Source organism: Oryzias latipes, chromosome 22 (genome assembly GCF_002234675.1).
Source record: "Oryzias latipes chromosome 22, ASM223467v1".
Taxonomy (NCBI): domain Eukaryota; kingdom Metazoa; phylum Chordata; class Actinopteri; order Beloniformes; family Adrianichthyidae; genus Oryzias; species Oryzias latipes.
The window spans coordinates 7,802,759-7,815,853 of NC_019880.2; the positions used below are offsets into that span (position 1 = coordinate 7,802,759).

The 13,095-nt window shown below is 39.8% G+C and overlaps 1 protein-coding gene across 2 annotated transcripts; it reads left to right on the top strand.

The window, feature by feature from the left end:
• The first annotated feature begins 3,751 nt into the window (after positions 1-3,751).
• Positions 3,752-11,884, top strand: bmp4 (bone morphogenetic protein 4). 2 transcript variants are annotated; one of them, XM_004082199.4, is made up of 4 exons: positions 3,752-4,116; positions 7,160-7,282; positions 7,917-8,281; positions 10,211-11,884. In XM_004082199.4, the coding sequence occupies exons 2-4, from the start codon at positions 7,176-7,178 to the stop codon at positions 11,062-11,064; spliced, it is 1,326 nt and encodes a 441-aa protein (XP_004082247.1). In that variant the 5' UTR covers positions 3,752-4,116; positions 7,160-7,175; the 3' UTR covers positions 11,065-11,884. The 2 variants fall into 2 exon arrangements, with proteins under 2 accessions (XP_004082247.1, XP_020569239.1); XM_020713580.2 differs by lacking the exon at positions 7,160-7,282 and having other exon boundaries at positions 3,849-4,116.
• Positions 11,885-13,095: the final 1,211 nt, after the last annotated feature.

The following is a 13,095-nucleotide window of genomic DNA, read 5'->3' on the forward strand; positions in this document are numbered from 1 at the left end:
TAAACTTCATCACAGGTGTGTCCACATTTTTTGCAAAAGGGGCCAGATTTTGTGGGATGAAAATGCGCAAGGGCCAACCAGTCGGGCTACATTATTTGACACCTTACAATAACAATAAAATGCAAACAAACTGTGTGATGACAATTTTTTGCAATATTATTTTTCCACATAGAAAATTATTATTTTTAAATAAATTTTCATCAAATTTACTGTGAATGTTGAAAACTAGAAAAAAATCCATAAAATAAAGTCTATATGGAAAAAAAAACTTTAATCGACCAAAAACTGGATTTACATTAAATATTTACTTATTGTTCACTATTTAATGGTCACTGTAAATTTTAAAACTTATATCATGTGAACAGGAAAATGACAATTATCGCATTCAGAATTACAAACCACAGTGGTTTTGATCACAGAATGTGAAGGCGAAGGTTGTTTCCCCAAGTTTACAACAGCTTATGACATAATTTAGCCAATTACAACGAATAAATCTGGGTTCTTGGAGACTACTGGGGGCCGCATATTATTGATGTTATGTCAGGAGCCTTAGGGCCAGTAGAAAGTGGGCCGCATTTGGCCCACAGGCCGAACTTTAGACATGCCAGCTTTAACTCAACAGCAAGGATTTTAGATGAACATTCAATGTTTCCTATACATTTTTAAGTGGAAAGAAGCACAATCAGGCTGCACGGTGGCGCAGTGGTTAGCACTCTTGCCTCACAGCAAGAAGGCCCCTGCTAAAGTCCCGGCTGGAGGACCTGAAACAGAAAATCAATGGGGGACCTATCTGTGTGGAGTTTGCACGTTCTCCCCGTGTATGCTTGGGTTCTCTCCGGGGTCTCCGGCTTCCTCCCACCTTCCAAAAACATGCTTCATAGGTCAATTGGCAACTCTAAATTGTCCCTAGGTGTGAATGTGAGAGTGAATGGATGTTTGATATGTGGCCCTGCGACAGACTGGCAAACAGGGTGTCCCCTGCCTTCGCACTCAAGTGGCCGGGATAGGCTCCAGCAGCCCCATGACCCCAAAAAGGATAAACGGTAGAAAATGAATGAAAGAAGCACAAAACAAGAATGTTATATAAAGGTTTTTATATAAAACTCAAGTGTGGAATCATCACAGAAACAAAAAATATGGTTCTTGCAAAAGGTACACCTCATTGTCTTATGACAGTCTGGATTCTGAGGGGCAATATAAGAAGAAAAGGATGTTTAATGTTTTAGAAAGCAAAAGGCTAAAAATTCACAGATTTAGCATTTAAAAAAACACTAGAGCCACCGTTCAGTCGACTGTGAACTCTTTTGTATCCCAAAGTATTTTGGGGTCAAATGCAAGATCATGTGTCAATGAAATGAAAGTTTTGTGTAGCTGCTAAATGTTGGTACCCGCTAAATTACTGTGGATTCCTTTCTACCGGTTTCACAGAGTCTCAGTCCGTAATGTGAAGCTTGCATTTCTGTGGGTCTTAGCCACCTTCTGTTGGTAATCTCCGGCGGAACTGAGGGAGCTGAAAGAGGCTGAGCCCAGTCAATAATTGGGAAGAGGAATCCAAAGCGCAGTTTAAGATCTAGCATCCGACTATAGAAACAAAAAAAACAAAAAAAGTTGCAATCATGGGAAACCTACTTAGACAACTTTGTGAGATGTGCTGAAAGAAAACATTTTTATGGGCAATGCAAGCAAATCTCGGAAATGCAGTTTTTCAAAATCCACTAAAAAAGAGAACATAGCCTTAATTTGTGGCAATGTTCATTTGTGACAATGTGTAATTTATAAGATGAAGTAATGTTAGATGCATTCAACCATCAGCCTGAGAATTATACTGAACTTCATTGTCTCTCTACAGAACATTTGCTTCTGTGTTTCCCTTTTCCTTTGCAAATTCACTTTCCATCCATTTAATCTTGAGTTGCTGTTTTTGAACGAGGTCATGACAATCCATGTGTCCTTCTCTCTTTTAAAACTTTATATGAAATGAGATTGATTATGCAGGATCAGAGCTAAAAATGAACCCATAATCTTGTTTTTCAATCTTGTTTTCATTTCGGAGGTTGAGGTCTAAACTAACTCCAGTTTAGTCTTGTCTTGAGGGCTGGCTTGTCTGCCGATTACATCACCCTTGTATAAGACAAAAATCAGATACATGTAATCTTTACAATAATACATTTAGCTCTAAAATTTGGCTCTTCACAAAAAATAATGTGAAGGGAAAAAAACTACAGTATTTCTGTGGTCATTTTCTCAAATTTTCTTCTGGTTTATGCTTGTCATAAATATGAATCGGGTGAAAATAGATAGAAAATGTATTTTTTGAACTCTGAATTTCATGCCAATGTGTGCAGATCATTGAAAAGACATTCACATGTTGTGAAAAACAACTGCGACAATTTTATAACTTTCAATTTAAAGAGGATTAAAAACTTTCCAAAAGCCACACTGAGAGGTGTGTAAGTGAGCCTCCCTGTGTTTATTTAGCAGATTCTTGTTTATTTGGTTATTTATTATGGTGCAACATTTGTTCGCGCATTAACCAGCAATTATTAGAATTTTGAAAGATAAAAAATGTAATTGAAACAACAATTTCATGCATATCCCTTGTGTAAAATCTGACAAAGAAACAATGTGTGCGTGACGGGTTTCTGCTGAAACCTTGATGGCTTCACTGATGGTGTTGACATGAAATGAAACCAGTTCCGACCCAGTAACAAGAGTCATGCAGGAATTATGTTCTCGAACGTTTGAGACCCGAAGAACGTTCCAGAATGCATTAACTCCAGAGCACAGAGGACAAGAACGTTCCAAGAAAAGCCAATCAGTGTGACTGAAGAGCACATTTAGGCCAAGACAAATAAAATAAATGACTCTTTGATTTTAAATTGTCCATCTAAATATTGAGGTATTACAAAAGAAGATAATTTAAGGTGTGTGGATGTTCAACCATCATTAATTTTCACTTCAAAGTCTTTAAGCTGAGTAAAAATAAGTTTTTTCAGAGCCTTGAACACAAGCCTCTAGCAGACATTTCTGATATTTTTTTGCTATCATTTTTATTTTTACTTGAATGAATAAAAAAATGAAAAAAATAAAAATTTCAAACAATAAATATAAATATAAAACGTTTATCGAATGATGGCTTCTTTAAGTCTCAATTCAGACATTAAGACACGCACTAAAATAAATTATAAATTATATATATAGAAATTATAGCTCAAAATAAACCAAGTTGGGTTTTTTCTTAACCTAACAACGTGGTTCAAAAGGGACTAACTTTTTTCTGGGTTGTTTTAATTCAGAAAATAACAAAAAATATCAGTAAAAAACATTAAAATAATGACCCAAAACATTAGTTTTGATCCAAAACAGTAAACCAGAAATATATTCCAACAGGAAAAACCCCAGAATGGGATAAATAAATAACCCAAGTGAGAGAGCAAGTACCAGGAAAAAGCCTTATTTAATTAATTTTTATTGTTAGATTATTTTACACTATAGCTTATATAATTCAAGAACGTGGTGAAGGTAAAGTTGTTTCACTAGTCTGAACTAAAATATTAATTTTGTCCCCAGTAGTTTAATAATGAAGTTTACTGTTGGAGCTCAACCCTTCAGAGCAGCGTCGTTTTTTTGTAACTATGAATCAAAAAGTTTAAGAAAAAAAAGCGAAACAAACAAAAAAACAAAACAAAAAAAAAACAGGTAAATGAGTGAGGTGTATGCGCTCAAAGTGGGGGCGAATGTCAAACGGGGAGGGGGGAGGGGGGTTATCCAAGGTGTATGGGGAGGTCGGAGACGGAGGAGGAGGAGGAGGAGGCAGGGCGGAGAAATAAAAACTGCGAGGGACCAGAGATGTTTGATCATTTGCGAAGTCTTGTGCGTCCTCCTCACCGCCCGCCCATACAGACTGTTCTGGAGGCTGATAGAAACCCCGCCGCAGAGCGCCGATTGTCCACGGCTCCGTGAGGAGGTGCCACGAAGGGATTAATGAGCCTAAAAAACGCACCAAGTTTCTCATTTAGGCTCATTTGGGCGTTTATTCCTGCGTAAGGCCTGGAGCACTTTTCATTATCTCTTTTTTTTCCTATTGATTTGAGGATACCTGTACCTCTACTGATGGTAAGCGCTCATCCACTGACACCGTCGCGCATGAGTGAGCCACTTTAGATGGAGCAAACCTTTGAAATACCATGCTCAGGAGTCTGGCTTCACCACTCTTAACTTATGTCATGATTTTGCTTCTAGCAGATCACATCACTTCAGTTTTTGTTTTAGAAGAAAAATCCTAAGTTTTAGGACAACGTGAGCGCAAGGCGCGTCAAAGTGAGATAAAAGCGCGCAACCACCAGCCCCGCGATCTCAGCTTTTGGTGCCCTAGACTTAAGCAATGTCAGGATAGTGAGGTCATTTCCAAACAGAGAGTCCGATTTCGTTGCGCTCCATTTTCTGTGGACCAGCAGACACATTTGATTTTCTCTGGGTTTTGTGGCTTTTTTATTTATTTTTTATATTAAGTCCCAAAAAGTGTCTGAATAATTAAACACCTACTTCTTCGTCATGACGCCCAGGTACGAGTAAAACCGCTGGTCGATTGATTCTTCAGATTTGTCCAACGTGATTTAAACTGTTAAAAAAAAGACATTTAGCTTTATATTGATTTGTGCGTAAAACCATGTCCCACTTTGTCTAGTTATGGTATTTGTCAAACTACAAAATAAAAACGTTCATTTTCTTTGTTATATAAAATTAAAACTCATGTTTTAAATGTTTTTTCACCACTGCGTTTGTTGATTTAAAGCCACATTGTGTCGTTTTCGTCCATAAAGCTGCAAAACTGCAACAAAAATGCAACTTGGGGCACATGCCACATCATTTACACATTTCTGTGCATTTCTAAGGAAACCTATAGCCTTCAAATTTGAGCATGGGGACCTTTTTTAAGCACATTAAGAAGATGGTATGCCATATTTAGTGCTTAAATCACTCTTTTTTTTCCTCATTTTTGCAAATCTTTGACCCAGGATCTGACTCCTTAGAAATGATGCATATTTTGCAACAGTTTAAGTGATTGATTTCAGTGCCAGTCAAATCACTTGCCATAATATTTAAGGAAGAGGAAAAACAGGCACACAGCTCATCTTTTACACCATCCTTTGTGCCTTTCAACAAAACTATAAGGCCAACAAAACCGTTAATTTGCTTGGAGTGATCTCACTGACTGTGAATGCATTTTTCAGAAGAGCGAAGGAAAAACAGCAGGCCCTTCTGATTGTTTAAACTCCTTTAGTCTCTGGTAAGTTTAGGTTTATTTTGAAGAAAGCAAACAAGCCATTTTTTATTACTGATCACAAAAACAGTCTGGTTCCTGGGACAGCTGTCATATAGCTGTTTCAGTGCTTACAAGCACCAGCTTCAGAGACTAGAACTGTCTCGCTGAACTTTTTTGCTGCTAGATAAAACGATAAGGTCAGGTGATTTGTCTGTTTCCAAGGCAACCTGCTTCCCTCCAACTTTCTTTCTATTTCTTTCTATCACAACTGTCAAATTCCTTAGAAGACACATCTGAGGAGCCATGTGCAAACTCTGATCACATTATCGCTGGTCAGTTAGAAACAGAAAAAGAAGAAGAGGCAGTTGACTGCTGCGGCCTAATTCCGCTCTGGTCTCCATTTTTTTATTTTCATTTTTGGAAAAAGTGTTCCTGTCTGCTGTTCAGTTTAAAGACTGAGGCCTTTTCTGAAAACGTCTTAATGTGCGGGCTCTGCTTTGCCTTCTCTGGGATTCTGATGAGGGAATGGGACTTACAGGATTTAGTGGAAACTCAAATGTATTTTTATCTCCAAAGTTGAAAACAGGCCAGTGTCTGCTTCGCATCTTCTTTCATCATCATCGCATCACTTTGAGTGTCTGTCTGCTGTAGCCTGCAGCTCTGTCAGTGGCTGGTTACAGTTACAAGATATTCTGTTTGGTCAGTGTTTTTGAGTGCTATGAATCCCTGTAATCATGGGAGAGGCCCTCTCTGTACAATGAACGTTTGTTGTCAGAGATGTTCACGCACAGGCTCACACACTCACTTGCACACACACACACACATCGCAGCACCCCATGGGTAATCGAGCTGATCATGTTCTGAACCCTCCTCTCCCTTCTTTGCCACAGTTCTCACGAATGCGCGAGCTGCGGCACGTGCACGCGAACCGACACATGGATGCGCCGATTCGTTTGTGTGTGCGCACGCCTGCACCTTGGGCCTTTCTTTTTCACACACATTGGATCTAATGTCATGACCGAGAAAGGGGGTGGGGGTCAAGCTGAGGTCAGAGTCTAATGCTGTTCGGAAAAGGGATCCTTGATTGCATGTACAGTGAGCTATTGAGGGGCTGAGTTAATCACACAGATACCAAGCCGGGCATGCTCACACACTGTAAAACACCCATATTTTATGGCCTCACTCTCTTTTACTGCTAATATGCATCCTCTGCGTTGTAATGCTTGGGTGCTCTCCAGCTCAACAAACGATGCCCTACAGTTGGCGTGGTCACTCTGAAACTCAGTAATTTTATTAGTGTGATTCAGCAACGTTTAGCCCTCCAAGTGTCGTGTTCAAATTCAACCATTAGAGCTGTATGACGAGGCTTGTTAAACATGTCTTAGAAGTAGTAAAGTGGTGAGTAGTCTTTTCCTTCTGTTTTATTTAAGTAGGCACCAATTTATCTAATATAATTGCTATGAACTTATTAATTGAATCAGAATTTAGGACTCAAAAAGCTGCAGAATAAAAAAAAAATCTCAACTTCAACAAGAAATAAAGTTACTTTAATTTGGGCGACAAATGAAATGATAAATATATGAAAAGGATGCAGATTTAGGGGTATAATTGTAAAAAAAACAGCAGCTAAGAATTGTCTGAAGTGAGATTAACGCATTAGTAATCTGCTGTCTGTGTTGTGGCACATACCTCCTCACATTCCAGTTACAGTAAATAGCTAGCTTACCCACGAGTCAAAATGATAAGCCTTAAAGAGACACCAGGTTTCTTTCTTACACACAAACTGAAACCGATTGACACACACATTCTCGAGTAACTACCACACCAGTCACAAGTGTTTGCAGCGGCACTCAGCTTTATAGTCTCCCCCTTGTTTTTGACTGTATCTTTCAGGAACAGGGTCACTCCAATGTTCTCCTGCCGCCTCCCCACACCACCTAATATTTCCTGGAAAAACGTGTCCATTGCCTGCTCCCAACAAACATGGACTGTTTTCCCATGCTCTATTTTCTGTCGGTAAGTAAGTGGACCATGGCATTTCAATTTGTGGCATGTGACGTGTTGCTGCATCTTGTATCCCTCCCTCCACACACTCTCTTGTCTGTCCAGTCAAACACTCGTTTATGTGGCATTTGTCCAGACTTGAACTGAAGCACTGTAAGGGGTGTTGGTCGAAGCGCATGTTCTAGGAAGAGCCTTTTCTTTTTAATGTGTTGCCGAAAGTCTCAGGTTTGTCCCACGGCTTGTTGAGGCAGACTGTGAGGAACAATGGCTCCTTATTGAGTCAAGAATTTGTTCCGACCTCAGGGCTGCTTCTTTTATTTGTCTAATCATAGTAGAGGAGACAAGGGGAAGGGGTGGAGCACAGGGGAATGGCCCCACAGTTTGCATTAAAAAAGTAGGGTTCTTGAAACAGCTGTTTACCTTTAGAGGATGTCGCCAAAGATAAACAGCAAGTGATTGGGGAAGGCATTTCTATAAACACGGTAGAAGGAATTATTGAGTTCATTTGAAATAAATTTGATAGGAATGGTTGTAAATCTGTATATTGTGCAAGATTATAGTCCTTGTTATGCACTCTTGCCCCTCTGCTCCATTCAGACCTTTTCTAATCTTTTTGTCTTCTTGTTTCATCTGCCGCTCCCACCAGAGACATCATGATTCCTGGTAATCGAATGCTGATGGTCATTTTAATATCCCAAGTCCTGCTGGGAGAGAGCAACCATGCTAGTCTGATACCCGAAGAAGGGAAAAAGAAAGTACCTGGCCTGCAGGGTCGCTCGACCGCTCAGAGCCATGAACTTTTACGGGACTTTGAGGCCACACTGTTGCACATGTTTGGCCTCAAAAAGCGCCCGCGTCCAAGCAAAGCTGCCGCCGTGCCTCGTTACCTGCTGGATCTCTATCGACTGCAGTCAGGGGAGGCTGAAGACGTAGAGGCACACGAAATTCCTTTTGAGTATCCCGAGAAGTCAGCCAGCCGAGCCAACACCGTGAGGGGCTTCCACCATGAAGGTAAGGGAACTGACAGTTTGCTTCATAAAAATTAATAAAAAATACTACTTAAAGACAAAAAAAACTTCTTGAGGAAACTTTTGCCGCTCACCCATTTTGGCCCCAAAGTTATGAATTAGTGTAGCTGCAGATTGCAAAGCATTCAGGGAAGAGACAAAAAAAAATGAGTCCTTGAAACATGATTGCAAAGCTACTCCACCCATCTCGCCATAACCAAAGAATCTAAGGATGTGGTCACCATACAGTCTACAGATTGGTAAAAAAAAATCTGCTAGACGAGCTCTCTAGGGCCCAATTTGACAGCTGTGTGTGTGTTTGTTTGGTTAGTAGCTGAAGGAGAAGCATACCTTCATATTACTGACTTACACATCTCACTCCACCCAGCAGAACGTGGCTTCAAAACCCCATTTGGCTTGGAACTGTTATGCGTTCCTCTCTTACGTCTCCAGTTTATGTGGAGGGCTCTTTTTTGCAGGACCTTTGGCACTGTGCAATTATCTCTAATGCTACTCTGCAGCCTTCTAAATAAAGAGCCTACTGCCAACAACATGGGTGCCTGGAGAAGACACTGCAGCTCTCTGGAGAGATGGAAAAGCGATTTAGAAGTGTGGCTTCTGATTACTGTGATAACTTAATTTTAAGACAGACTGGGGTTTTGAAGAATTTACTTTTTAACTGAGTTTAGAAAAAATAGATTGACTTGGTGGGGCGTGTTTGAAAACGAAACAAAAAAACTAAATAGAGATGAAAGTTAGAAGTTAACAAATGCAAAGTTTTGTGTTTTTCTGGTGAATTGAGTGAATTAGGGTGGTTTTGGGAGCTACGTTGCTTAGAAGGATAGGAAAAACTAGAGAGTTGGGCTTATGAAATTGACTGCACAATCAACAAATCAATATTAAATAGGTGGAGGAGTTACCTCTGCCCATGATGCTATGAGAACATGTGCCCATGTGAGCTTGTGGATGGGTTTTACCCTTCTCTCCTTTGCAGAACTATGTTAATAATACGTTCTGAAACCCTTTGAGTGGGAGTGCTTGCTTTCATGGAAGCACCATTGTGTGATAGAGTGACTCATCTGTCCAAAGCACAGGGAGGTATTACAGTCTGCAGCAGATGGACAGTGAGTTGAGGAGATGTTTACAGGAAAGGCAAACTTTTCATCCTTAAAGATGGCTTTGACTGCCCTTCGGTAATGGAAAGTGATGTTTCCAGCTGCTTCTTTAGTCAGACATCGGAACACAGAGGTGAGGTGTGTGGATACTTGAAATTCTAATTAGCCAGGCGAAGCATTCTTTCCCACAGGCTTGGAGTAAGTGTAATTCTAGTGCATTGTTTGATTCCTTAATGATTATTCATGATGAAAATGATAAATGTCTTAAGTGAACAAACTACAGTGCTAATCAAAAGCACAGCAGGTTTTAATAATGAGAACCACCTGGGGAAGATTAGGGCTTGGGTGTGAAATAACAGGGGTGGATTGAGCAGGAAAATAGTAGACACAACATTCCTTTCCCCAACAATGGTGATCTTGCCAGAAATCTGCAGACTGTGCGTGGAACAGGGAGCCTTCACTGTGTTTATACTGTAGCTGTGGTACGTTAATCACCACCCTCCTTGTAATGCATGTTTCAGCAAAGTGCTCAGAAAAAGATGCTCGGAGAAGAGCCGGATAATCCTCGAAGAAAGATAAGGAAGTGTGGATGATATATATTTCTTTACCTGGTTACGCTAGAGGCCTAAAGATGTCTAGGCTTATATTATTTGATGTGAGTTAAGCCTGCTTAAGAGTGAGGAGATGAACTGTTTGTCTTGAGTTGCGTAAATGCTCGTAAGCTTCTAAAAAAGTCAAATTTAATGCTACAAGAGTTCACATCAAACACAGCAGAGTTATTCTCTATGCATCAACATACTTTTTTTTCTTGTTTTCAGAGCACATGGAGAGGATACACGAAGTGGATGATGCAGAATCCATCCGTCTTCGCTTCCTGTTCAACCTTAGTAGCATTCCAGAGGACGAGCTGCTGTCTTCCGCAGAGCTGCGACTCTACCGTCAGCAGCTGGGCGAGGCCAACGATGATAGCCCCCTAAACGACCAGGGCCTTCATCGGATAAACATATACGAGGTGCTTAAACCCCCGCGGCCCGGGCAGCTTATCACGCAGCTTCTGGACACCCGGCTTGTGCGCCACAACGCTTCGCGTTGGGAGAGCTTTGACGTCAGCCCCGCTGTGCTACGTTGGACTCGGGAACGGCTCCCTAATTATGGACTGGCTGTGGAGATTCTCCACCTTAATCAGACTCCACACAACCAGCACCGACATGTCCGCATCAGCCGTTCCTTACACCAGGAGCCAGGAGAGGACTGGGACCAGGTACGCCCTCTTCTGGTTACCTTTGGCCACGATGGAAAGGGTCACTCATTGACACGCCGGACAAAACGCAGCCCCAAACCACGAGGGCGTAAACGAAACCGCAACTGCCGGCGCCATACTCTGTATGTGGACTTTAGCGATGTAGGCTGGAATGACTGGATAGTGGCACCTCCTGGTTACCAGGCCTATTACTGCCACGGAGAGTGCCCTTTTCCGCTGGCAGATCATCTGAACTCAACTAACCACGCCATCGTGCAGACACTGGTGAACTCTGTGAACAACAACATTCCCAAGGCCTGCTGCGTACCAACAGAGCTCAGCGCCATCTCAATGCTATACCTAGACGAATATGACAAGGTGGTCCTAAAAAACTACCAGGAAATGGTAGTGGAAGGCTGCGGCTGCCGCTGACCCACAAACTGAAAGCCTCTTCATACTCCGCGGGAGCAGAGAAATGTAATCTCCCAGTCGTGCAAGAGCAATTGTTGCATTTCTTTTCTCAAGTTCTCCCAGCTTGTTCCCAACTCAACTTTTAAGCAGAACTTTGTATTTTGTGCAAAGGTGTTTAATGATTGGTTGATTTGAAGTGGGCGGGGTTAATGCAGCTCTGTCTGTAGGTGCAAATTGACTGAATGGCATTATCTGATGGACCATGTCGTAAAAACAATCGGTTGACATTCTGAAAAAGTCTTTCATGGCCGATTGGTTTCCACTGTTGAAGGAAGACCCTGCTCTAAAAACGACAAATCCAACATGATTCTTCCTTTCCTTCTCCTCAATGAACTGCATTTTCACTTTTTCATTATATATTGTGTAATGTCACAGCAGGAGGACCCAATCAGGACTTCTAATAAGTTTAGTTTCAAAATATCCTAGATTTCTTTCATCTACCTTGTGAAGCCGAAAAAAATGTCCTGTTCCCGTGGAGTATGAAGACCTTTTTTTTTAGAAAAGAAAAAAAAAACCTGTCATTTGGACTGGCAACAAACAAAGCAGAAACAATTCCACCCAAAAACATTTACCATTATTTATAACTTCTATGATCTGTATGTTTGTCTCACTTTTTTCCCTTTTATCATACATTTTGGCAAAATATATATATTTATATCTACATATTAAAGACAAATTGAGCCCTTATTTTAAAACAAAAGCTGTACAACTTTTCATAATGTACATTAGATTGTTTTTTTGTTTTTTTATGGAGAAAATAGTAAAAACAAAGTAAAGTTTATTTACTGGTGATATTTATTGCTTTTGTTTTATACAGAAAAAATAAAACATGAACTGCTTCATTTAAATCAATCGGTCACATCATAATATGTACCCACTTTGTATCTGAAAAAATAAGCAAAGCCTAACACTCACACACATACACGCACACACACATATATATATATATATATACACACATATATATATATATATATATATATATAAAAATATATATGGTATATGTATACCGTTACATGTATATATATATATATATATATATATATATATATATATATATATATATATATATATATATATATACATATCATAAATATGGTGTGTATATATATATATATATATATAAAAATATATATGGTATATATATACCGTTACATGTATATATATATATATATATGTCATATATCAAGAAAATCAAGTTCCATCTGTACCTTGGCGTTAATCTACCACTATAAACGTAATCTTTTTGTTTTATAATATTGGTTTTGTCCGTTGTAAAAAAAAGTATGTCTCAACTATTTACAAAAATATTTTTAAATAAAAGTTACACTATATTTCAATCACAAAAAATCCTGAAATGAGAAAAATAAAATACATATTTGACTTAATTTGTTTGCATTTTGCATCAAATTAGTTTAAAAAATATATTTTAAAAAAGATTTGAAAAACTTTCTAGGAAATTGAGAACTATTCCTTCACATCTGGTTTTGGATTTCAATCTCAAAGCTAGTTTGAGGGTCTTTTCTCACAAAAACCTAATTTTTATGTCAATTAGGCCGATGTGTTTTGGTTGCTAATCCAGTTGCAGTTGGAGTTTGTCGTTCAGCCTGACTGTGAGGGTGATTCTATTGTTCCTGACGTCCCCACATTGGGTGCATGATTGCGGCTGATGCGTCCTGCTCTCTCAGGAGGCGGTCGGGTCTTTAGAATAATCAAAGGTTAGCCGTTCTGTCTCCTGCCTTTGTCTTCGGCGGCTCATGCCAGCAGAGCAAAGACTCCTGTCTCCAACCTGCACCCCCATCACACAAAAGGCTTTGACATCACTTATTTACAAGCTGATGGCTGGCCCAAATTATGTGATAATGTTAATGGAGGGGGGTTCCTTTGAACTGCTGGAGAACAGTGTCTGCATCTCTTATAAATCAGCACAAATTTGCACCTTAAAATCAAATATTTATCTCACAAAAGACTCTGGAAGGAGTTCTTGTAAGC